Consider the following 26,033-nt stretch of genomic DNA (forward strand, 5'->3'; position numbering starts at 1 on the left):
ATACTGACCATATACGGATGTATATCCTCTACATTAAATAATAACCACCGTAATAAACAAAAGTTTAATGCCTGCATAGAAAACAGGCAGGATGTTTCCTAACTTGAGACTTCAGCAATTTGGACAGAATTCGATGAGTCATCGTAGTGATGTCAAACTGGGAGAGACATTTCCTGATTTCCTGATTACGGATAAGAACCCCGTCAGGATGACAGGTCTCCTCCTGTGTCTACACACACACACACACACATAAACACACACACACATGCATACACACACATACACACACATTCATACACACAGCAGGCACAGTCTGTCAATATCCGCCTGAGGGTGAATAGGTGGGTGGCTTGTGGGCAGGTGTGATTGCAGCAATCACATTCAGCTCACCAGGGAATCTTGGCTATGTTTGTACCAAACGCAGTCTCTGTCAAATAACCTATGGAATAACTCCTGATCAATATACATTGTGGTATTAATCGACAGGACATGAAAGAGTGGAAAGGTTCATTCCAAATGAAATGTCACTGCATATGTGTACGTTCTCTACTCTCAAACACACTCTTGGGTATTTCTCTTATACGCAACCTCCATGCTATTATTGCAATTACCGGTACAGTTAGTGCAAATCGCTTCTGGAGTTGTCCTCAATCGCCATTGTTCCCTACGGTGACATGCCACTCACAACTGATTAACAGACAACCCTCTCTGCGCTCCCACGAAGACGCTTCGCGAGGCGTTTCCTCGACGAATAATTACCCTAAAAAGAAAAAGAGGGCAGTTTGGAAAAAAAAAGGACTAGTTTCATTATTGAGCGTGTCCACACATTTGAATGATTGCCGGAACATTCTCTGTGTTTCCAGCTTACGACAAGTAGGCTGACAGCTCATTAGGCTAATGTGGATATATATTCCTCGGTTGACACGACGCGATATATTCCAAAGTTCGAACTCAATAGCCTTTAATTCGCCACGTTCAATTAAAAAGAGCGGGTGCACATTGTACGCGTAATGTAAGTGTCGAGACACAACAAAGGACTTCTCCTCGGTATCGTCACACTTTCCTACCGTTGCGCAAAACCACAAAGGCTCAACATGGCGGAAAAAGTTAGTCAAAGCACAACAGGGGAGTGGAACAATGCTTAGCAAAGCTGAGCGCATCCTTTGAATTGATCCCGCTTTTATCTCTCCTGTTAAGACTACTGAGAATGGGCAGTTTGCCCAGAAGTGAAACCTGGTCCAGTCTTCCCATTGTCAACTACTGCACATCAAGCGGGTATGGATCAATACAACCCAGAAAACAGGGTCATCCATCTGAATCAAGACATATCGCTGTACCATGTCTACGCAATCATACAGCCATCACAAGAAATGATTCACCTGGCACGCGTCGACTGCCGTCGCAAAACGCCGTCGACGCTCGACCGAGGCGTCGATTGGTCGTCACGACGACCCATCGAGTGGACCGGAGGGGCGAGCAGCGCCACGACCCGCCCGGCATCTCCGGCCAAGGTGACGGACGTGCCCAAACGCCACGCTGTCACCCAGCGTGAAGTGCCAGTCTCGCTGGGCCGGGGCGGAGGTGCCAGGATGGCTTCATCTGCTGTCTGACAGCCTCTTGATTGGCTCCGAAAAACACACTCACACTACACACCACTCACGTACACACACGACATCCGCCAGGGCCGGACGTTTTGGGGAGTGTTCTACGTTTGACCCCCCCGCTGCCCTCCGTGTCCCCTGGCAACATGTGACCCTGTCCTTGCGTAAACCCCACCCCCACCCTGACCACCCTTACCCCTCAGACACACACACGCACACACACCTCCACCCTCTTCAGTGAAAGCAGAGCCGGCCAAAAGCTTAATAGCCACTTTACTCAGGCTCGGCCCAAAGCTGCTGCCCCCTGCCCCCCCCCCCGCGGTGAGTCCCTGGGTTTATTCAACTTCCCCGAGGGCAGAGAGCTGTTAGGCCACCATTAGGGTTCACTAATGGGCCTGAGGACTGAACCACATCCTCTCCCCTCCCTGTCTGAGTCCTGGATATGGATATCGACGACTTCAATGGGAGGAGGAAGAGGGGGGAGGGGGGGGGGGGTATGTCATATACTGTACAGTACAAAGGCACATGTGCAGGAAAACCCAAACAGGAGCTCATGTACGCAAACACATGAGCTCACCTGCATGCAAAACATGCGCATTATACACACATGTATCATACATAAACGCACACAAACACTGTACATCAGAAACTAATATTCAAGCTGGTTGAGTATTTCTCAACTTTCTCTGCGCTCGTGTTTGTTTCTGTGATGTGTCTGCCTGCATTATGACTTTATTTCCATATTCCACTTGTTCTTATATATGTCAGAGGATAGAGAATGTTGTAAAAAGCTAAAACGATTTAACACACTCTGCAATGCAGTCAGTCAAATATGGTTTGGCTTTAACTGTACAATTAGACACTGCTGCCGCCACATGAATAATACTAGGCTGCCTTAGTCTGTCAACGTCATTTGTTTGACAGTTTGCGTTACATCCATGACGACCACAAAATGCAAAGCTAATTTGCTAGCGTCCCTTAAGCGTCCATTGGGTGATGTTATTAACAACTGCGTTGTTACAACGTGCCTCTTATGAATACCCTTTTATCAGCAGCCCTTCAAATGATGCGTGTTTCTTCCTGTGAGTTACAACTCCACATAACAGTGATTCATGAATGTGTACACAACACACCTGGTCGATACATTGGCCTGGACAAACTGATATCTATTACACTGCCTAGCTTGTTTGCTTGCAGCTGCATACTATGAGATTGTAACATAAATTCTGAAGGTTTAGCTGTATATAAAAGAGCTAGGATATTGCCCCTCCGCCAGTGAAGTTGGAAGTTTCATACTGAATAAACTGATTAGAAATCGCAGTTTTTGACATTTGAGGATATGATTTCCTGTGGTGACATATTTAGCTCTCTTTTACCAGCCCCTGTCATCTAAGAACGTGGCCAATAGGCTACAGGGTCACGCAAATTGTAATAGGATATTTCATTAGTTTCTTCGGGTTAGTGGTCTAGACAGGAAATTGCTGCTAAATCAATGCCTGGGTCATTTCATAGAATTTGAATATTTCAACGCAGTACAGACTATATAGTCTATTATCATTAGATTATGCTCACTACTGTATAAACTGATTTCTGGCATTTGCTCAAAAATATATTTTGAATTAGACTAGTTTGTAGGGAATTTCTCACCTGCATTCTCCGTCGTCGAATTATTCCAGAGTCGTCCATGACGAGAAGTTCTCACAGGTGGGGCGCTCGCTGGGGTGTCACCTTTGCCGGGTCTTGAGGCCCTGTGATTTCTAGGTGATCCGGCATGGGCGTCCCCGCGAGGCTCGGCGGCACGGTGCAAAGAACACCGGCACTCCCGTAGCTTCAGTGAAGCGGCGCCGTGGAGATTTGGAGCGGTACAGCCCCTCTGCTCTGACTTATTGTTTAACTCAAGCCAAAACCCATTCCGACCGACTGACACACTGTGGAAGCCTAGATTAGGCTACTGTTCTGAGAACTGCTGAATAAGTAAGAATGAAGAGCCCGAGGGCATCGGCGTGTTCTGAATTTATGATACCGAGAAAGTCGAACTCATAAGAAACAGTTTTGCACACATTAACAGTCTGTTTAAATTCATTAAAAACTCTTTTTTTTGTGCTCAACAGCTGCAATTGCCTAAAGGCTATTCTGTGTGAAGGTACATGCTGTCAGCTCCTCCATTTGTTTAGCTGTTTAATTGTCATCTCTTGATGCATTGTCCATTAACTCCACAGACTGGGATTTAAACCAAACCCAAATAACAACACCATCATTAGGCCCTATGTCTGCTTCCAAAATCGCTTGCAATTTCAACGGCATTCGTTGTACATTCTCGTATAGCCCATTATCTGGTTTCGTATAGCCTACCGGAATTCATCCGGAGCTAGATTGTCAAAGCAATATTTCATTCGTTTCTAGCGCTGCCCCTATGTTGACACTGTTTTAGCTAGCATTGTCCAGCAAACACAATTATGGCATGCGCCAGAAGTAAAACACCCTCTACCTATGGATGAATGGAAATCCACCTTTGGGTTTGAATACTGCTCTGACACGTGTAAACATCTTTAACGCGAATGCGGAATGCGATAGCCGACATAATTTTTGATATCTGTATGATGCAATTTCTCTCACGGACAAGGCAGCAAATTTGGTCTATACGCGGAATTTTTTCTTCGCCTTTTCGTTTAATCCTCGGTTACCGTTGGTTGCAGTTGCCATATGGATTTGTCCTGTGTCACGCCTGCAATGTATCACCATCGACGTCTTGATGTTTACCTCGATGAAAGAGGTGTTTAGGTTTAGACTACCTCCTCAGTCCCTCCTATACCTTCGACTTCCTACTAAACAAAACGATATGATGATTAACCCCTGAGCTTCCACGTTTCCCCTTGACTACACAACGTTTTCAGTGTTTTTGTATTTCGCATAGTGCTTGATTAATTGGATGATCAAAAAAAGAAAACCGTCGAAATTGTCAGTAGTATAGGGCCACACGCAATAACAGGTTATGTGCATTTTTTCATGTTGTGATTTATACTAGTATTTCAATGACATACTGTAGCTAGACATCTGATGCCTTATATAGTTTCCACTATATCACATCACATGTTGTGAATGTAACCATGCGCTGGAATGATTTGTAGCCCACATGAATAGTATACAGCTTCATTAACACCTGTCATGTTCTGGGTTTTCAAGGGAACATTTCACAGCATTTCATCTGCCCCTCCTGTCATCTCTCTTTCCTCGTTTAATGAATACAGTTCCACGTTGCACCACAGTATACCAAAGAAGGAGAAGAGGTTGCTGTGAAACATTAACTAGAAACTATGGGCTGCTATTGAGTATTCTTCTGCATTGTTTTAGTTTTGGATGAGGAGGTTCCAGTTCCACACAGAGCGTAGGGGTGGGGATGGGGGGAGACAGGCCAAAGTCCATCATTTTCACACAATGTGGTTTGGTAGGAGAACGTTCCATTGTTAAACATTGTCAGGCAAAAGATACACATATCTCCCGTGCCTGGCCACACACACACACACACACACGCACACACACACCCACCCACACACACACACACACACACAGTAAGAGGGCGGTTGGTCCACATCCAAGTTTATACGGCAGAGAGACAGAGACAGTGAGGGAGTTAGTGGCTTTTAGCATCATTGCCTTGATGGTCTCTTTCTCTCAGTGCAGGTCGGTCTGGCAGGCTTAGTCTGCTTCACATAGGGATTTACTTCTGACAGATTGGTTGGCTGGGAACTGCCCACACACAGCCAAGTCTTTATGTGTCTGCTTCTCTCTATCTCTTTTTCTGTTCTTCCCCCTTCTCTCTCTGGCTTTTTCTGCCCCCCCCCCCCCCCCCCCCCCCCCCCCCCCCACTACTTGACTCTAACTCTCTGTTCCCTCCCTTCTTCGCTCTTACTTTCTTTTTTCTTCCTAATATATTTTTTGTCTCTCTCTCTTTATCTCGCCCACGCAGCTTAATCAGAGATGTCGTGTTGACATCATGAACTGGTTTGTGCTGTATGTGGGCCTGAACAAAAGAATTACATTACAAAAGGCTGTCACCAATACACCAAGAAAGAGGAAGAATGTTCTGGAAAACGAAAAAAATGGAAGGACATCCATTTTACATATTTTATTGTTCAATGGAGCTGTTCGCATGCAGAGGAAAACATCATTGAGTTTGATCAGGTGAAAACAAGAGTGGTTGCCCATGCAAACAGTTTGGAGTTAAAGGATGATGTAATTCCCTAAATCATGTATCGAGGGAGTTGACGTCATTTTGAGTCTCCCGAGCCAAAAAGCTTGACAGCTTGCCATGGCCTTGGATTATTCAGAGTGTTATTGCGATCCCACTACCATCACCAAGAGTTCTTCTCCGAAAGTCCATCTCAGACAGTCTCACAAGAGCCACGTCAGCCATCATTATTTCATCGGCGGCAGCTGATGAGTGTGCAAGGGAGAGCGCACAACACTGGCAAGAAACACAAAACATCGGGTGCCTCCTAAGGGCACGACTATATCTTGTTATCTGAGCTGGAGATGTGTGTCACTGGGTTTTGGCAGTAAGGGGCTAACATGTCCTTTGTTTGTGTTCCCTATATTGTGTAGTGTGTATTGCATTGTACTGTGATTTCAGTGTCACGCAAGTATACACACACACACACACACACACACACACACACCCTTCTTTCTTTTCCTCCTTCCCTTACTAGCTCCTTCTCCTTTACCTTCCTGTCTTACTCATCCCCCTGCTTCTCATCCCCGTAGTGGTGTGGAAGTGGGTCACAGACTACAGCACTGCTAAAAGCCGTGGTAGAACACCACAGGACTACAAATCCCAGAGGTGGATCTGCCATCCTCGCTCAGGCTAACGAGGGAGGACAGAGAGTGGGAAGGAGTTCAAAAGGAATACTGTGCATCTTCATTGTCTGATGAGAGCCTCATCTCTTCTCCTTTCCCCACTTTAATTAGTAAGGACATATGGCATACGAGTCCCCGTTGTCGTTGCGTACTCTCACCTACGTAATTCTATTCCAGAAACGCTGCTCTCTAAAACAGATTTGCATGAGGCCAACCACAACGGAAGACTAAAATACATTACTGTTGCTGTTCTAATGGCTTGCCAATGTTAGGGTAAGGGTTGGGGCTCGAATATTTGCTGAACAGTATGGCAAGCCATTCCCATTCCATGGGAGTTTTTCCTTGTCTTCCTTGAGGGTTTAGGGTTGGTTGAGGGGTAGTTCTATGGGCGTATGTGAAGCCCTCTGTGACATGCTTGCGTGTAAAAAGGGCTATACAAATCCATTTGATTTGATTCAAACAGCGACCCCTTCTCACAGTTGTTGATAGGTCACTGATTTCGGTATACACCGGCACAAGTCTAACAGTAGGCACACTCCTCACAGCTGTGATTACAATCGCTTGCATAGATTCAGATTTTGGCAAACAAAGCGACACCCAGTGGTGACTTGCTCTTACTACACTACAACTGAGACCATCTTGAGGATGAGGATTACAAGTATTTCAGAGCTTCGGAGAGGGCCAGCAAAGGTTGACTAATTTGACTCCCATGCACAACACATATAGAAATAGGTTGAACGCTAATGAGGCTGTTGCTGGGTTGAGTAACAACTGAGCCTATTGGCTTGTGCAGAGGGGCGTGATTTGTGCTTCTTCGCACTTGGTTGTCACTAGGCCTTTGTGCTCTTCTCTTGAGTGATGCACATACAATATGTACAGTGGTTATGTCCCAAATCAACAAAAACAAAACATAACCATGCCATATGACAAAAGCAATCCTGAAAGTGTACTGTTCAAGTCTTTTTTTTTTTTATGTCAGGTACACAGAACAACACAAGGTTAGACTGGGCACTGAAATTCTTAAGACAAGACAACGCAAGCACCTGGCAAAACATAACATATAAGTACACGGAACATAATTTACATCTATGCTGAGCTTAAATAAGTGAAACTTCCTAAATATAGAGATAGCAATAAATAATCGACTATACTAACCCCTAATACTAAAACGTCCTAAATTACAGATAACAATAAATAGTACACTATGCTAACCCTAAATGCACATAAAACCAGTTTCAGCCCTATAACCTATTCTAACCTAAGCGGAGTACAGTACAATAGTGCAAATTTGTAGATCAGTGACTAAGTCAATGACCATACAGGAGCCTGGTGGCGAGGTACAGTGAGGTACAGTAGTGCAATGTTACTGATAGTGCAACCAGTACCTGAAAGTGACAGTGTATAAGTGACTAGTGTGCAGTAAATCAATGTCCATATCAGTATCCATTCAGAAGCCTGATGGCCCTTGGGTAGAAACTGTTGTCCAGTCTGCGTGTGCGCGACCGGATGCTGCGGTAACGCCTGCCAGAAGGCAACGGCGTAAAGAGACTGAAGGATGGGTGGGAACAGTCTCTTAGAATCCTGCCGGCTTTCCTTAGGCAACGTGTGTGGTAGGTGTCCTGTAGGGCTAGGAGCTTCCAGCCGATGATGAACTCAGCAGAACGGACCACACTTCATAGAGCCTTGCGCTCCCTGTCTGTGCAGCTCCCATACCACACTGTAATACAACCAGTCAGAATGCTCTCGATAGTGCATCTGTAAAAGTTAGTGAGGATGACTGAGTCCATACCAAACTTCTTCAGTCTCCTCAGGAAGAAGAGGCGCTTGCGGGCCGCTTTGACCACCTTGTCCGTGTGAACAGACCAGGTGAGGTCGTTGCTGATGTTCACCCCGAGGAACTTGAAGCAGCTGACCTTCTCTACTTCAGATCCGTTGGTGAGTAGAGGTGCATGCTCCTCCTCCTGCCGCTTACTGCAATTCAATGGAACAATCGCTGATTACGACAAGCTCATTTGTGTAATGAAATCCAAGAAACGTCTCACATTTAAACTGGATCTGTCATAAAGCCTTTCTTTATCTGTCCTGACATGTCTTGACTTGTGCTGCTGTAATCAAGAATGAATTGGATGAACAATTAAAGGTTATCCTGTTATCCAACTCTTACCAAAGCTTGAATTGCCGTCAAACTTGGAACTGCACCTTATGTAGAACGTGCTGACTAGGTTAAGCAAATAGGAAAAGGAAAATAGCAAGCAGCGGCTGGCAATTTAATTTCTGAACATTCTGTAGGCCTATTGAACAATTCCCAACACATTCTTTTTTTGCGTGTTCCACTGAAAGGCTACGGGCAATTCTACAATTGCAATTTAGAGCGTGTGAAACGCTAAGGACTATGCCATTCTTTGGAAATCTACCGCGTGCCACGGGGATTAGGGTCTCGTTGACTCGTGTTTGCCTAGGTCACCGCGCTATTCTTAGCAAGTAGACGCTGTCCGCGGTGCTGAAAACGCAGCGGTAAATCGACGACCTTTTGGAGGACATGCTTACTGGCAGGCAGCGTTCCTTACTTTTTAGGCATAGCTCTATATTTACTGTGGTCTGTATAGTAGGAACATCCTTGACGCGATTCGAGTTGATCAATTCCAGTTACAGTCCCACTAACCCCAGTGCACCTGAACCGCAAACCTACAATTGCAGGCTTGGTTATTGGCCTATGGCAGGCTACTTTAAAAGCCATCGCAAATAATAATAACAGGAAGTCTCTTGGACCTTGTGTATTTTATGTTACATTTTACTGTTTGCAGTTCACTCCTGCTAGTTTCTTACATTTTTACTGGTCAACGAGCAACGTGACCTGGAAACTCCCACGACCTTCCACGTGACCAGTGTAACGTGGCACAAACAGACACCTCGTGAGCACGCTGAGTCTTCCTCTGTTTACTCTGGCCAGGCCTGTGCTTACACACCAGTGTTTGGACCCCCTGTTTGCCTATCCCCTCATCTCTCCATTCATCTGTTCTTTGGCAGTGGCAAGAATAGGGGATGTTCTAATGGATTTAACAGCCAGGTGTCATTGACGGAAGAAGATCCCAGCTTAGCCCTCACTAGTCATGGCCCATAGTCTATTTACAATCCCCATTGACGCAGTTGGGAACACGGCTATTACAGGGATTGGACGAGACGATGCAGGAGGTTATAAAAGGCCAGAGCAAGGGCTCAAGATTCGGAAACGGAGAGGAGAGCGAGCAGATTGGGTGAGCAGAAGGTGACACGGCGGTGAACTCATCCGAGACATCCAGAACAACGGTCCCCAGACGGTTAGTGCCCAGAGCCGGATAAGAAGATCTCGTCTCCGACCTCCTGGACGCCCTGACCTCCGAGCCAAGACCCATGAAGCCCATCAACCAGACCGCGTCGGCTACAGGCGCCGGCGGAGACCGCCACCGTCGGAGGGTCATGCGGGCGGGCCCTAGAGGGGCCTCGTCTGGGTTCGTGGGGACCTCCATTGTCATCCTGTCATCGTTCGCCTTGTCCACCCTGGCGATGAACTGGGGCAAGAAGATACAAGAATCCAGAAATAAGCACAATCACAGCTAGCCAACGTCCAAACATGGATTTGCCTTGGGCCCTATAGGGAGTGGCTCCATTGTTTTATTTTCATGTTTTATTCCTTTCTTGTATTCGTCTTCACAAACCACGTCCCCGTGTTTCCGCTGGTGTGTGACGGGGAGAGGAGCCTGTTGGGGATGTGTGGAGCGACTCAGGACAGACTCGGGCAGGCTAGTCTCTGTCGACACCTCAGCGCAGAGAGACTCAGGAACACATCAGCGTCTGAGGGGAGCTGGGTTGCCATGTCAACGCAATAGTTACCAAGACGGCGAGCCGCTGTTTGACTGATGCAATGCCAAATGTGTTCATGTGTTATAATAATGTAATCATGTATCCCATTAATGAATAGTAGGCTGTCCAACTTTTTGTCAGTATGAAAATGTGTTTCATTTGCATTTATTACTCAGGGAAGACGAAACTGTCTGATCATGCTTTAGCTCAGAAGAGCTTGGACTAATTTACCTTGTAATCTGGGGGAAAACGATATTCCTGGCGTCAAACTGACAAAGAGTTGGGCAGTAAGACAATTGTGTCATTGACCATTATTCAGTCCACTGCATGTTGTTTGAACTGCCTTCAAAGAGATTGTACAATGCAAGCGAAAAAAATGCTATTTCAGTGCCTGAAGGTAAATGTGTGGCTTAAACACAGTATGTAACAAAGTTGCAGGCTGTGATGCAGTGCTGGAAGTGTACAGTATACCTAATTGTATACATTTGAGTATGTTCTGACTTGTCAAAACTAGAGGGCAGTGTTGGTTTGTGGCAAAGTTGGGCACATCAGCAGTGTTGACACACAATAAAATCTTTAAAAACACAACAGTTTTACCCTGCATGCTGTTTTAACACGACAACCACAAACGTCATAAGAAATACAAACATTTTAATGTTTCTCTTGCATAAAAAAAAAGACAATAACAAAGTAATACAAGTCCTTACTCCATTCTCGTCTAAGTATATGTTGCCTACGGCACAACAACAAGTCCATCTTTTGTGTGTGTGTGTGTGTGTGAGTCTCCGTGTGTCTCAGAGTGTGTCCAGGCTGTGTAACCTCCTCTCGGTGAAGAAGCGGTGTGGTGTGTGTATATATGTGTGTGTGGTGTGTGTGTGTGAGTCTCCGTGTGTCTCAGAGTGTGTCCAGGCTGTGTAACCTCCTCTCGGTGAAGAAGCGGTGTGGTGTGTGTATATATGTGTGTGTGGTGTGTGTGTGTGTGAGTCTCCGTGTGTCTCAGAGTGTGTCCAGGCTGTGTAACCTCCTCTCGGTGAAGAAGCGGTGTGGTGTGTGTATATATGTGTGTGTGGTGTGTGTGTGTGTGAGTCTCCGTGTGTCTCAGAGTGTGTCCAGGCTGTGTAACCTCCTCTCGGTGAAGAAGCGGTGGGCCTGGCGGGCCGACTCGTCCGTCTTGGCGTTGCTGAAGTACGAAAGCACGGAGGTGTTGTTCTTACGGGCCGCCGCCTTCTCCCCGTCCTCCTCGTCATCGTCCCTGAGGACACACACACACGGCGTGAATCTACACTCTCCTTTCTCAACGTTCACTCGGAATCATCCTTTCAACCGGCAACATTGAAATCATATTTAAATTCTACTGATGATGCTCGTTCGCGTCTACTGTGACTAACCCAGAGGAAAACTCCCAGTTTTCCTCGACTACCGTATCCACACGTCCACCCTCTCCCTTCGGCTCCATTCAAAGGAGCAAATCTTTATTGTTCCCCTCACCAGTGGACAGGGACGGCCTTGCTGTCCAGCAGGGTCTGGGCGGTGCTCCAGCTGAACCTGACAAACTGGGGGTAGCCAAACACGGGGTCCAGGTACTTCAACATCCACGCCTTGGTCTTAGGGTCTGAGCCACACACACACGCACACACGCACACACAACAGTGTACACAGTCGGTATACAGTAGAACTTGGAATTCAAGAGCGTACAACTGTGTGTGATATCACTTAGGATCATTTAAAGCTTTTGATCTTTGTTTAGATATTCTTATTCGTTTATAAGATTGCAGATGAGACCTAAGAATGAGCAGCCTAAACAATAACGGTCATGTGTGTGTGTGTGTCATGCCCTGTATATAGGGGGTCAGATGGCTGAGAGGTTAGGGAATCGGGCTATTAATCTGAAGGTTGCCGGCCACTTCACCCTACTTGCCTCAGGGGGGGGGAACATCCCTGTACTTACTGTAAGTCGCTCTGGATAAGAGCGTCTGCTAAATGACTAAATGTCATGTCTAAATGTAATATGACTTACCACTGGGGTAGCCAGAGCCGTAGTCGGTGTCTACATCCCCCAGGTCTTCGGAGAAGACCCAGTCCTTCACAGCATGGTCCCTGGCCACCTGCACACACCACACACACAGCTTCAGCCTTCCACCGAGGGGTGTGAGGGGGGACCCATGACACAGGACACACACACACACGTTCAAATACACCCACACACTTATCCCCGAACTCACACACACACGTTCAAATACACACACACACACACTTATCCCCAAACCCACACACACACACACACTCAAATACACACACCTATCCCCAAACCCACACACACACTCAAATACACACACCTATCCCTGAACCCACACACACACGCACGCCGACCTCTGACCTTGGCGCAGATGCTGGCTGCGCTGACGATGGGGAAGAGAGAGTCAGCCTTGGGGCGCACGGTCACCTCCACCCCGGGGAAGCGCTGGGACAGCTTGTCCTGGTACTTCTCCGCGGGGCCCACCGTGTCCACAAACACCTGGGGGGGAGGAGGCGGGGGGGGGGGGGCACAGGACGAGAGGGTAGGATGGACGAGAAGGCAATAAAAGGGATGAGCACAGGAAGTAGACAAACGCGAGGGGCGAGCAAGGGAACAAACGATGGAGCGGTGTGCTCAGAGAGTTAATGTGCAGAGAGAGTGTTTGCATGTGGCGGTTTGCTACGTGGGGCCTTAGGCCTGGCCATGGGAATAGTTTGTTTTCACACCTCTTTGAGCTGCACTCCGTTGTCCAGGGCAAACTGGACGAGACCAATGGCCGCATCGTGAGAAAGAGCATTCAAGTTGTATTTTGCCCTGTGGAAAGATGGCATGTCAGAAGTAAATTCGCTTATGAGAGAGAGAGAGAGAGAGAGAGAGAGAGAGAGAGAGAGAAGGGGAGAGAGAGAGAGAGAGAGAGAAGGGGAGACTACCTCTGCAGCATGCTGTTGGAAATCGTGTTGGCCGAGAGGATTTGTAGAGCCCAGCCCACGAAACTTTTGGACTCGTCCACCTTACTGAAGAGGTGCTCTCTCTCTGCTTCTGTCAACGTCTTCGAGTCTAGGGGAAAGAGGCACAGTAAAATGTCAACATAAGCACATTGCTGACATAATTAGAATGAGTCCTTCAGTGGTCAGAAAACACGAACCGGCTACTTTCAAGTCCTTCAGGTCCTCCTTCTTGGAGACTGGGCAGAAGCAGATGCCGTAGACCATGGGGCCTGGATCAACAACAACATGGGTGTTCAGTGCATTGACCAGAAAGTGACTCATCACTATCAAACAACGGCAGATAGTGTGATCTTACCCAACACTGGACCCCTGCCCGCTTCATCGATGCCCAGGCAGCAGTCTTCAGTCTTACACACGTCAGGTATGGCCGAGGCCAGGCGACAGCTGACCGAGTTATCTGCCTCATAGTCGCTGAGGTCCATGGCTGTTCCTATGCTGTATTTTAAAGTTTAAAACGCCAGTGTAAAACACGTGGGAATATGAATCTGTGATAACGATGTATAGTGAAGTGGCTAATCTGCCACAACAATAGCCAGTTAACTATCAAACTAGTGTATACTTGTGTCAGTCACTTACGTGAAATTAGTAGCTACACATCTAGCTAGCATGCTAACAAGTGACCTAACTAGCTAGTGCTAACTACAATACTATCCTGCGTCTGTGCTTAGACATACCTACAGTAGGCTAGGTAGTTACGGAAGAGTTTGAGGAAGCAATTGATTGTGAGCTTTTAATTTAGTTGTGTTAGATGCAAACATATTTTCCTTGACTGTTGTGTAAATGTATTTCAAGCCCCCACTAAAACAGACAAACTTTCTTACCCGGGGTGTTGTTCTGGTTGTTGACACCAGAAATGCTCAGATTTGGCGCGTTGAATCTGACGTATCACTACCGTGGCTGCAGTACGTCTTTCATGGGTAATGTAGTTGTACTAAATAAAACTGTGTTGCTCACTTATGTTAATGTCGCTTTAAAGAATGGTATGCAAGTTCTCCCTTTCTAAACCTTTATTTTAGTAGCTCATTAACAACATCCAGTAGAACTCAAAATGCTGGAACACATTTACATTTAGTCATTTAGCAGAAGTTCTTATCCAGTGACTTAAGTCAGTAAGTACAGGGACATTCCCCCCCGAGATAAGTAGGATGAAGTACCTACCCCAAGGACACAACGTCATTTTTCACGAACCAGCAATGGATAATGAGATTATAATATATAACAGAACCAAATTAGTAAGAAATGAACTCAGATAATATAAAGGTTTCGAACCTAACGTGGCATCATTTGACAACAACATTACTATATAATAGGTGAGTTGACCTTAGGTTGGATCATATCTCCCTCCACCACATCACAGCAGAGACTGTAGACTTTTCCACGAGAGAGTGTGCAGTCTGAACACACAGCTCTGTAGGAGCCCTCTCCCTGCATCCTCCCCACCTGAAACAGGACGATGTATTCAACATGTCAGCCTTTCACCCTCTTGGCAAAGCTCACCAACTTCTACCCTTTATTTAACCACTTTCAATTCACACTTTTCAGGGCTTGTGGTACAGCCATAGAGATTAATATACTGATTTGTTTTGTTGCGTGTTGGAAGGACTGTACCTCTTGGAGTGGAACGTTATGTGGTAGAACAACCAGGTTGAGAATGAAGCGCTGGGTGCCTAGTGGTTGAAACAGGTTTTTTGTGCATTAGGGTTGGTATAGCGTACTATTTATTGTTATCTGTAATTTAGGAAGTTTTAGTGTTAGGGTTAGGATAGTCGTTTATTTATTGCTATCTGTATATTTAGGAAGTTTCACTCATCTAAGCTCAGCATAGATGTAAATTTGTTCCGTGTACTTATATGTTATGTTATGCCAGGTGCTTGCGTTGTCTTGTCTTAAGAATTTCAGTGCCCAGTCTAACCTTGTGTTGTTCTGTTCACCTGATAAATAAAAGACTTGAACTTGAAGGGCAGCATCTGCCCCCTGGTGGTGAGGAAGGGTATGCACCATCTCACCAGACCCCACAGGGACAGTCCTCTCTACAGGATAAAACTTCACCATCCTGGAGTGTCGACCACAGTGACCTGCCTCCCTGCTACTTCTCCCTGTCTCTTCACACACTGAGCAGCTGTCCTCAAGTCAAACTCCTCTCTGCCCAAGATGGTGTTTCCTAATGAACTCTTCCCTTCGCGTCTTTCCCCGAGCAGCACAATCTTCAACTCTGAGAGATGACGGGTGAGTCTGACTGGTGAGTCACCTGTTAGCGTTGGGGAGAGAGAGAGACAAAGAGGGAGAAAAGAGAAAGGAGAAACAGAGAGAAAGATAGTTTAAAGTTGAATTCATCTTTTTCATATTATAAAATCTACCGAAAGATGGAATAGTGTTAATTTACACTGCGGTGGTAAATAAAACAGTTGATAAACGAGTTAGTTCTTCATCACATTTTACAACGGAGATGGAGGATGCAATAAAAACCTTTACCGTCACAAACTGTAACATGATACACTTCCTGTTCGTGGTAAAACATGTTAGGACTGAAACACTGAAATGAACACTGGTTACCTGAAGCCATTGTTGATTCTCCTCCGTTTGCTTTCCTTCTCTTTTTACTCCTGGAGAAAACGGAGTAGGCTTCTAGGCAGACAACCCAACCTGCAAAAACTCATTTCAGGGAGGTGGCTTCACCGGCTACAAAATTATAACCATGGTCTTTTGCCTGTTAATGTCTGCAATGCAGTAAAGAAAACTATTGGATGAGAATAAAGTTTAATTTAACTGGCCCCTCTAGCAGTACAAATGATCCCAGCTTGGCCCTTGCAGGTGAAAAGGTTTGCCACTGGGACACAACCCAGCATCTGAAACAAACACGGAACAACCTTCTGACCCGCCAAGCTGACATGAAGAATACATTCATCTTTGAAGGGGTCAGCTTCTTGAGAGCTGATATAATTTGGAAACTGTTGAGCCCTGTGTTATTAACTGCTTTTATAGAAAATATTGGGTTGCTACTATGCAGCCACCAGTTAATAAACCTATGGTAGCATCTATAAATTGACAAAGGGACGGTACGCCCAATTTCTTCAATAAAAAAATATAAAACACCTATATACATGACCTACATAGGTCTTGAAGCAAAATGTTGGTCAGATAAATACTAAGGTAGGCTAAATACAATTCTACATGGTTCACAAGCCTTTTATCAGCACTGTAATCCTTGAATTGAAAGTACGGCGATTTTAATGTCTTTACCTTGTAGACGTCTTAAAAACGTCCTTACAGATGACTTGGAATCCATTGATGATTTTTGGAATCCATTGTTTTATGGTGTGACCGCAGCAATGTGCTATACGATGCCTCCTTGCATCCAATGCTGAAGTGGCACACAAGCTCCACTTAACATGCAGCCCGGCTCCTAGTATCTTAAAAGCTGTAGTGACGGACTACCTGAATATAGACTACAGACAGCACACATTTCCTTTTGGCGTTTTTTGGTTTAAGACAGAGGTTATCTGCAGATTAAAACCAGTTACCTGCTTCTAATGTTATTTAGAAGGTGGGGCCTTGTGGTTGGTGGGGAGATAAACAAAAAAAGACACGTGTGTATGGCCTCGTTCCACTTACATTTTGGCATACACTGTTTTGAACTAAAGTCTCCAAAAGAAAGAACATCATAAAACAACGTCTGCTTTTGTAAAATATTGACATCAGATAATAACATAATTGGCGAATCATTTGAGATTGAATATCAACCTCCAGGTTAACGGGCCTCAGGATCTGGGGGGGATGGAGCCTCCTCGTTACGTGTCGGACGGATTACGCCTCCGCATCGGCCATTATCAGGTGATAATGTACACCTCGTCTGGCATTATCCCTTACATATCGTTCCACTACAAAGTTGATGAAAGTTTCAGGGCCTGCTTTAGAATATATTTGGAACAATCTCACTGCCTTTCTTACTATCTGAATTTAAAGATACTAATAACAAATATAACAAAAATGCAAAAACAGAGTTTGCTTTTTGAGTATTTTTTAGGCCCCATCTTTCAGGACTGTGGAAAAAGATAAATTGAAATAAAAAACACATATATATTACATGGTCGATGGCATTTATCTCAAAGTGTAATCGATGAATAGCAAACTGTGTTGTGTAGGTCTACGCTGTAAGGACGTGACACGTCGAGTTAGAGTGCGAAACTTAGATTTGGTTGCAAAATTAAACAACAGGTGTGGCCTAGGTCTACCTGCTCCAGGTCTAACTGGTACCAGTTTCAGGACTGGATAAAACCAGAAAATGAAAAGATTTTAGAAATATTATCATCTGGTGATTCATATAAAGGTATGATTGTGTACTTTTAAACTTTAAAAGTTGTTGTAGCCCAGACAGAAATGCCAGTGAAAGTTCAATGAATAAAACAGCTTGATCGAGATGTTTTGTCACAACAAAACATCTCATGTTTCTGTCTCCCTCCTCCCCTTACCCAGCATTATCAGCAGGCCGGGTGACAGGCCCACTCATACGTCATGGAACAGGATTATCCAGTTTTCCTCAGATGTACCACTTCTCTCACTGTCCGCCTCCTCCCTCCCTCCCCCCCACCCCCCACCCCCAACCTCACTGTGGGTCAGCTGTATTTCCTTGTTCTCAGTGTGTCGATTGATGAGATAATCTGGCATCAGCAGCCGCGTGAGGTAAGAAACTATACAGCATGAATTAAATACACATTACACATCATAAACATTATATACTCTAGATCAGACATATTTCACACACCCAGATGCATTCTTCGATCCGGGTACATTATATACTTACATAACAACGTGACATAGATACGATAAATGCACTGATGTGTGCTGTGTTTGTTATGGTGACACCCTCATAAAGATGTTATTACTGTGGTGGTTGGATGTTGACCCAGAGACATCTTTAAGTTCAGCACTTGTTGGCAAGTACAGGGAGTAGTGTCCTCAGAGTAACGTGGACCAGGATAGTTGTTTGGCTATCAATTTTTACATTTGCCCACATCTCAAGGTCCACCACTGGACATTTTGAACCCAAATCCTACAACATTGTTTTGAACTCAAGAACTTCTGTAAATACAAATGTTTTTACATGAGAACTGTGCTGAACTGTGTTCTATCTCAATCGTCGAAAGGGTGAACACAGTCTTACCTACCATACATCATACCATTCCGGTCAAACATTGTTACATTTTGACTCATTAAACCTCATGCAAAACATCTAATGAACATAACTATAATCACAGGGTAAATCATGTCATTTCTCATCAGGTTTAATTAGAGTCTTTGTGTTTTATGATCTCTTTAATCTTTAGTGCTGATATTACTGACATTATAGCCTTACAACCGACCATTTCTGGCACACTGTTGGATCAGTGGATGATACATTTAGATTAGATCTATACTGTGCGTCACATTGTGAAAGAATGCACCTTGGAACCGTGTTCAGTATGCAGTGGATCCTTATCAGGTAAAACCAGTACCGGCATATTCATACCTGTCTGCATACAGTTATGTCTTGTCATCTCTCAACAGGTAGTAATGTGTGGGACGATTCCAGTCCAGCTGCATGGTTGAATGATTTACACGTCTAACACGGTGAGGACAGTGTATGGACATTTGTGATAAACAAGTAGACATGAGTCTCCTACAAGAGTATGAAAGGAGAATGTGTTATGGTGTATTTAGTAAATGAAGCATTGTAAATAGTCCAATCAGATTCTATATTGACCCCCCCCCCCCCCAAAAGGAGTCAAAGGAGTCAAAGGAGTCACTTGAAGGGATTTAGGACTGGAGACTGAGGGTTTCACCGCAATGTCTTTTTTAATAATACTGTTGTACTTTTTAACATTGTCTGAAGTAAGGAAAACATTAGTGAATTCATGGAGACCAAAGGGAAGGTAGAATCGAGGGAGACAAAACGGAAGAGGACAGAGAAGAACTGGAAACGACCGGAAGAGGATGAGAATAGAGAAAAGGTGCCAGATGCATTAGTCGACAAGAAAGAAGGGGACAATGATGAAGAACCATGTTGTTCCCAGGGTGTCTCGAGGTCAGATAGAAATAATTATCCTTGCTTATGTGTTGTCGTGCCAGGGTGTGGGCATAGAGGCGAGAGTCATTTTGTTCCTGGAAACTGTTCAAGACGTTTGTAATGAGGTGTGTGTGCGCGAGTGTGTTTGTGTGAAAGATGGAAAGCAAAAGAAACAAGAGAAACTAACTCAAAATTCGTTTTGGTTTTCTTTTCTCAGTCTCTCCACCTCTTGTGATAGTCTGAGGTACTTTTCTGAGACTAAGAGGAAATGCGCAGACAGAGGTAAGCTATCTTTACTGAATTGGAATAATATACATATTTACTGGGTACAACTATATGGAGTTGGTTTAAGTGGGGGTCCAAATATGAGTCTTTTGTTTGGGTTCAGAAAAGGATTAAACTCTTCCTCTCCTCCATCAATCATATCTATGGCCCACATTTGATCACAAAACTGGACAAAAAGGAATGTAATTCATTGTTCTAAGCAATGATTAAGGTACGATATCATATTCAGTTGAAAAAAAAAAGCATTTTATGTATAGATATGACAGCATGCAACATGGGGCATCAGAGAGCAGCTCCTCCATCCTCCATCACAGCCAGTGGTGGAAGCATCGTCATCTCTCCCAGCTTCATCAACTCCAGTGTTCAGAATGTTAACATCAAGCTTCCCCTTGGGGTTCAGATGAAAGGTAACATCTCCTTATCCTTGCATTAACACAGATGAATTCATCATTTTACCGTGCGCTTATACTGTCAACCTAATTAAAAGACGTTTACACTTTTCATTCATTTAATAATACTACATTGAAAATTATTCTAATTAAACCAATTAAGAAAACAAATGTCATGTCATTTTTATATGTTTAAGTTGTGTACTAATTATGCATTTATTGAATTTATTGTTGTTTTTATGCTTTGTTCTGCAGACATTATTTGCCAGGCAGCACAATGTGGTGACACAAAACCAGGGTAAGATTGACTATGAGAAACAACTGTAAAGAATACAGGAAACCATATAGTACATCGTTATGTGAGGTGAATAATTAGAAACCTGTTGACAGTTTCTGTTTCTCTTTGTCTTTTGTTCTGCAGTGAGTCAATTCTCCATGAACAACAACAGCCTCCAGTCAGGACTAGGACTGGTCTAAGACAACCTCTTGGTCTAATGATAGACTGGTTGGCTCAACAGCTTGAACATTTTGAAATAATAATAATAATAATAACACAGTGGATGTAATATTTTGCTTTATATATATTCTGTTATTCCTCCTTGCAGCGATTGACACGTTCAAAGAGAAGAATAAAGCTCGTCTGAGGAAGGAGTTTGTTGAGACGTCGGAGGGAACTGAACATGAGAAAATTCCTCTCAATAGCATCTTCACCCCGCTATATGTCACTGAAGGGGAGAGTGAAGGGGTCAACAAAGAACACGAGATCATGCACATTAAATATCCATCCTCTGGGAAACAATTTTCAGACAAGCCAATCCAGTGTAATGACATCTTCAAAGCCCAACCTGACCAAGTGAAAGAGATCCTGACTGTGCTGATGAAGGGCATCGCTGGCATCGGAAAAACTGTGTCAGTGCAAAAGTTCATCCTAGACTGGGCAGAAGGGAAAGCCAATCAGGATGTAGATTTCATCTTTGTGCTTCCATTCCGAGAGCTGAATTTGATCAAAGGCGACCGCAGTCTATATGGTCTTCTGAATGAATTTCACCCGGAGCTTAAAGAGATAGAAGACATGCAGATCTTTGAGTCCCACAAAGTGCTGTTCATCTTTGATGGTCTTGATGAAACCAGATTACCACTGGATTTCCCAAACAATGAGAGAGTATCTGATGTCACAACGACATCTCCAGTTGATGTTTTGCTGACCAACATCCTGAAGAAGAATCTTCTTCCCTCTGCTCTCATCTGGATAACCTCCAGACCTGCAGCCACCAGTCAGATCCCTCGCAGAATCGTCAACATCAACCTGGTGACAGAGGTCAGAGGGTTCACAGAAGAACAGAAGAATGAGTACTTCATGAAGAGATTCTTTGACAACGAGGAGCTGGCTAAAAGAATCATCTCACACATCAAGAAGACAAGAAGCCTCCACATCATGTGTTACATTCCTGTTATGTGTTGGATTTCAGCCAAGGTTCTCGAACACATGTTGAATGAAAACGAGAGTGGAAATATCCCCACAAGTCTCACTGAGATGTACATTCACTTCCTGATCACTCAAACAAATCTGGCAAAAGAAAAGTATCAGGGGGAATCAATCATGGATGAAGAGAAGATTTTGGAATTAAGTAAAGACCTGATGCTGAAGCTAGGGAAGCTAGCATTTGACCAGCTAATGAAAGGGAGTCTTATATTCTATGAAGAAGACCTGAAAAAGTGTGGCATTGATGTCAACGAAGCTGCAGTGAAGTGTGGACTGTGCACCGAAATCCTGAAGGTAGAGCGAGGCCTTTATAGGAAGAAGGTGTACTGCTTTGTGCACCTCAGCTTTCAGGAGTTCCTTGCAGCTCTGTATGTGTACTACTGCTGTGTGACCAAGAAAATCAGTGCACTGGAGTCTCTCCTGGAGAACGTGTCTTCAGAGCAACACTTGAACCAGTTGCTGAAGAGAGTTGTGGATAAAGCTTTGCAGAGTAAGAATGGACACCTGGACCTTTTCCTCCGCTTTCTCCTTGGCATCTCACTGGAGTCCAACTTGACTCTCTTGCAAGGCCTTCTGCCACAGATCGAGAACTCTGAGACTGTCGAGGAGATGAGGAAATACCTGAGGAAGCCGGATGTGCCGAACATCTTACCAGAGAGGCACGTCAATCTCTTCCTCTGCTTGACTGAGATGAAAGACAGCAGCGTAAATGAAGACATTCACAATTTCCTCTTGTCGCGAGATCGTGACATAAACGCACTCTCGGGGGATCACTGCTCAGCGCTGGCCAACGCACTTTTAATGTCACCAGGCATGCTGGATGAGATGGATCTAAGGAAATACAACATCGAGTACTACTATTATGACAGACTCATGCCAGCTGTAGCGAAATGCAAAAAGGCCCTGTACGTGTTCATCTCAAACTCACACATACAGTATCATATTAATACAGTAAGAGTGACTGTGTCCAAATGTTGATTTCATGCATTGTTAATATAACTGCCTATGGCTTCTGGTATACAGAAACCATTTGTACATATATTACTAATGTTGCCTTTCGGGGTAAAATATTTGAATCTCAAAGTGCTTGTATTTTACTAGATTGAGTAGATTGAGATTGAAAAGTTAATTTAGTGGAGTCAATATACTGTACTGTACTGAAATTGCTCTATGGTTGGTGACCTATAAAAAGACAGGTTTTATTTGAACGTAAGTATTGCCCTCTAGATGGAAAAATGCTGAGGGATGGATTCGTAATTGTATTCCATGTACTGAATGCATGTAAAGTAATTTACCAAAATGAAATGACAATGAATGTTGTGTCAGTATTCAATTTGTGTTTTGAAAGATATGAAAATATAGAGTCAATATAATTAATCACTACACCGAACTGCAGCTCATGAAGGACATATTCTGTTTCTGCAGGCTGACTGATATGAAACCTAGCCACGAGGACTGGGTATCACTGGCCTCCTGCCTCCAGTCACCAGACTGTCCTCTGAGAGAGCTGGACCTCAGAGACATTAGGCTGTCCGGTGATGACCTGAGTGTTGTGTTCTCTGTCTTGGAGGGCCCACCTTGTAAACTGGAAACACTGAGGTCAGTATCTTTTGAGTGTTGACATGATGATAACCCAAAGACTAACACATTTTTAGACAGTTTACAACGGTTTCAAACTCGGACGTGTTGTACGTCGCAAATAAATTGATTTCAGATGACATTTTGACTAATGACCAAATTACTTTGACTGTATGAAACCAATTCAACGATACCAGTCAGAACTAAGATAATACTGTTCTCTGAAAACACACATTACATAGCCTAAAGTATTGGTAGAATTTTGAAATCACCAGCTAGCTAGAAGTACACTTTTAAATGTGAAGTTTACTTTTTATATATAATTATTTGGGGGGGTTGTTTAAGTAAACTATACGCTTTCATGAAATAAACATAATACAATCTTTTATTAAAGGCACACATTATGTTTGTTTGAAGTCATAATTTAACTAAATTCAGTTATGACATTAATTGGCCTAAGCGTTTTTTTTATTATTACCTGGAAGGTACTGTACACTTTACTGTTTTACATACCTGGTGCCTTGTTGTATGGAATACATGCTATATCATTTTTTTAATTTACTTCTATAGACTGACGGCCATGGACATTAGTAAAAAGGCATATGCATCACTGGCCTCCTCCTTCCAGTCACCAAACTGTCCTCTGAGAAAACTGCACCTTGCGGGAATCAAGCTATCTGCGGATGACCTGAGTGCTGTCTATGATGCCCTGAGAAGTCCACTCTGTAAACTGATGATACTGAGGTCAGTGGCTTACGACGATGACAACCCAAACACTAACACTTGCACACTTTAAGCCGAGACTGTCACCTTTTCCTGTCATCTTCTATTTACTGAACTTTGGTCGGGCCACACAGTTTAATAATCACAGGTCTATAAATTTGATTTTTGCATTAAACGACATCTATGACTGGAGTACAACATACTTTCATTATCACACTTTTCCATTTATCATCACATGCATTGCTCTGTCATCTACTACTAAGGCTGAAAAGGTGCTTCCTGACCGAGGACAGTTGTGGGTTGTTGGCTTCAGCCCTCAGCTCAAACTGTCACCTAAAAGAGTTGGACCTGCGTCACAGTGAACTGTCGAATTCAGGGGTGAAGATACTCTCTGATGGACTGAGGAGTCCACACTGCAGACTGGAGATACTGAGGTGAGTGATCAGACACACTTAACCAATGAGAGACACGCATTGTGCCGTTTAATGCCAGAAATCAATTCATTTGGTTACTATGAATACGTTATGGCTCATGTTACTTAGATAGCTTTCTTTTTTATGACAATTCCAAAAATGTACTCAGGTCTATCACTCAGAACGCAAAAGGGCTCTTGTAACATCCTGATGTCTTCCCTCTGCAGGCTGGCATTCTGTAGAGTCACAGAAGAAGGCTGCGCTTATCTGGCTTCAGCTCTCAGCTCAAACTGCCACCTGATGGAGTTGGATCTGAGCTACAATCACCCAGGAGACACAGCCGTTAATCTGCTCTCAGATCCACGCTGTAGACTGGAGAAACTCAAGTTAGTATTCGAGTGGTACATTTCTTTCAGTGACTAAGTGTGTGTGTGTGTGTGTGTGTCAGTGTATAGGCTGTGTCTCACTCTGTGTGTTTCCTCACAGTGTGGACCATAATGACGAGATCTGGGTGAAACCACAGATGCTTAAGAAGTGTAAGTGTTGATTTGAAGATTTGTCCCCAAAAATACAAAGAGAAATACAAAGAGACTCGCATGACATCGCACTTTTATTTGACGTGTGTGTTTGAGTAAAGGCTAATCCTTACACATATATACATACAGTCCTTCAATCCCCCTCACAAGAGGCAGTTCAATGCTTTCACCCTCACTTGCCTCCTCACTAAGCTCCATCTCCATCACTGAACACTGACTTAAAATCCCAGTTGACCACCTCAGGGAAAGTATTTTTCACTCACTCGCTGACAAGCCGGAGATCCAAAGACGCGTGCGATCCGAAAAGAGTTACAAGAGGGAGTTGAACCTATCGAACTTGGTTACATCCAGACACAGACACATGGGGTATGATCCAGTCTTTTTTCTTTGCCTCTGTAGATACCTGTGATCTAACGCTGGACCCAAACACAGCTACCAGACACCTTTCTTTGTCAGGGAACAACAGAAAGGTGGATTATGTGGAGGAGGACCAGCCATATCCTGACCACCCAGAGGGGTTGGATGAAGAAGCTGAGGATCAGGTGCTGTGTAGAGAGGTCCTGACTGGGCGCCATTACTGGGAGGTGGAGATGGAAGGGAAGAACTATTCGGCCATGATAGGAGTGACATACAAAAGCATCAAGACAAAAGGGAATTATACTTCTGTTGGACAAAATGATGCATCATGGGGCCTTTTCTGTGGACAAAACCCGTCTGTCTGGCACAAGAATGAGCAGACTGCCATACCTGACTGGTTACCTCTACCCATCAGAGTAGGAGTTTATCTGGACTGGCCAGCTGGCATTTTGTCCTTCTACAGCATCTCCTCTGACACACTGACCCGCCTGTACACATTCCACACCACATTCACAGAGCCACTTCAGCCAGTGTTTGGGTTAGATGATGATACCTCAGTGACCCTGTGCCCGGTAGAGTACAATGGCTTGAAAGTGCCACAGGAGTGACGATGCTTTCTGGACCCTCATCTTGAAGATAGCGCGGCACTAATGATGAGCGGATATTGCCTGTAGTGCTTTTGGAACTGGGGCCCTAGGTTCTGGATCTGTGGTCTGGTTCTAGGGTCTGGTCCTAGGTTCTGGATCTGTGGTCTGGTTCAATGGTCTGGTCCTAGGTTCTGGTTCTGTGGTATTGTCCAGGGGTCTGGTCCTAGGTTCTGGTTCTGTGGTCTGGTCCAGGGGTCTGGTCCTAGGTTCTGGTTCTGTGGTATGGTCCAGGGGTCTGGTCCTAGGTTTTGGTTCTGTGG

At 44.4% G+C, this 26,033-nt stretch overlaps 2 protein-coding genes across 7 annotated transcripts; one reads left to right on the forward strand and one right to left on the reverse strand.

Annotated features, from left to right (window-relative positions):
- Positions 1-10,926: 10,926 nt before the first annotated feature.
- On the reverse strand, positions 10,927-15,441 carry rnaseh2a (ribonuclease H2, subunit A). Of its 3 annotated transcripts, none has more exons than XM_047043593.1 (11): positions 15,251-15,372; positions 14,928-14,986; positions 14,141-14,759; positions 13,615-13,754; positions 13,457-13,528; positions 13,242-13,368; positions 13,038-13,125; positions 12,673-12,810; positions 12,313-12,400; positions 11,784-11,907; positions 10,927-11,547 (listed from the first exon to the last, which is right to left on the reverse strand). In XM_047043593.1, exons 4-11 carry the CDS (start codon positions 13,739-13,741, stop codon positions 11,394-11,396), a joined length of 918 nt encoding a protein of 305 aa, XP_046899549.1. In that variant the 5' UTR covers positions 13,742-13,754; positions 14,141-14,759; positions 14,928-14,986; positions 15,251-15,372; the 3' UTR covers positions 10,927-11,393. The 3 variants fall into 3 exon arrangements, with proteins under 3 accessions (XP_046899549.1, XP_046899550.1, XP_046899548.1); XM_047043594.1 differs by having other exon boundaries at positions 10,927-11,319; positions 11,422-11,547; positions 13,615-14,759; XM_047043592.1 differs by having other exon boundaries at positions 13,615-14,759; positions 15,232-15,441.
- On the forward strand, positions 15,352-25,736 carry LOC124483209 (NACHT, LRR and PYD domains-containing protein 12-like). Of its 4 annotated transcripts, none has more exons than XM_047043533.1 (15): positions 15,459-15,545; positions 17,067-17,150; positions 17,793-17,999; positions 18,864-18,926; positions 19,189-19,380; positions 19,580-19,644; positions 19,905-20,054; positions 20,292-20,333; positions 20,642-22,424; positions 22,945-23,118; positions 23,668-23,841; positions 24,084-24,254; positions 24,461-24,619; positions 24,720-24,769; positions 25,169-25,736. In XM_047043533.1, the coding sequence occupies exons 5-15, from the start codon at positions 19,211-19,213 to the stop codon at positions 25,732-25,734; spliced, it is 3,504 nt and encodes a 1,167-aa protein (XP_046899489.1). In that variant the 5' UTR covers positions 15,459-15,545; positions 17,067-17,150; positions 17,793-17,999; positions 18,864-18,926; positions 19,189-19,210; the 3' UTR covers positions 25,735-25,736. The 4 variants fall into 4 exon arrangements, with proteins under 4 accessions (XP_046899490.1, XP_046899489.1, XP_046899491.1 ...); XM_047043535.1 differs by having other exon boundaries at positions 19,189-19,306; XM_047043534.1 differs by lacking the exon at positions 17,067-17,150 and having other exon boundaries at positions 15,352-15,545.
- Positions 25,737-26,033: the final 297 nt, after the last annotated feature.

This window comes from Hypomesus transpacificus, chromosome 21 (genome assembly GCF_021917145.1).
Source record: "Hypomesus transpacificus isolate Combined female chromosome 21, fHypTra1, whole genome shotgun sequence".
Taxonomy (NCBI): domain Eukaryota; kingdom Metazoa; phylum Chordata; class Actinopteri; order Osmeriformes; family Osmeridae; genus Hypomesus; species Hypomesus transpacificus.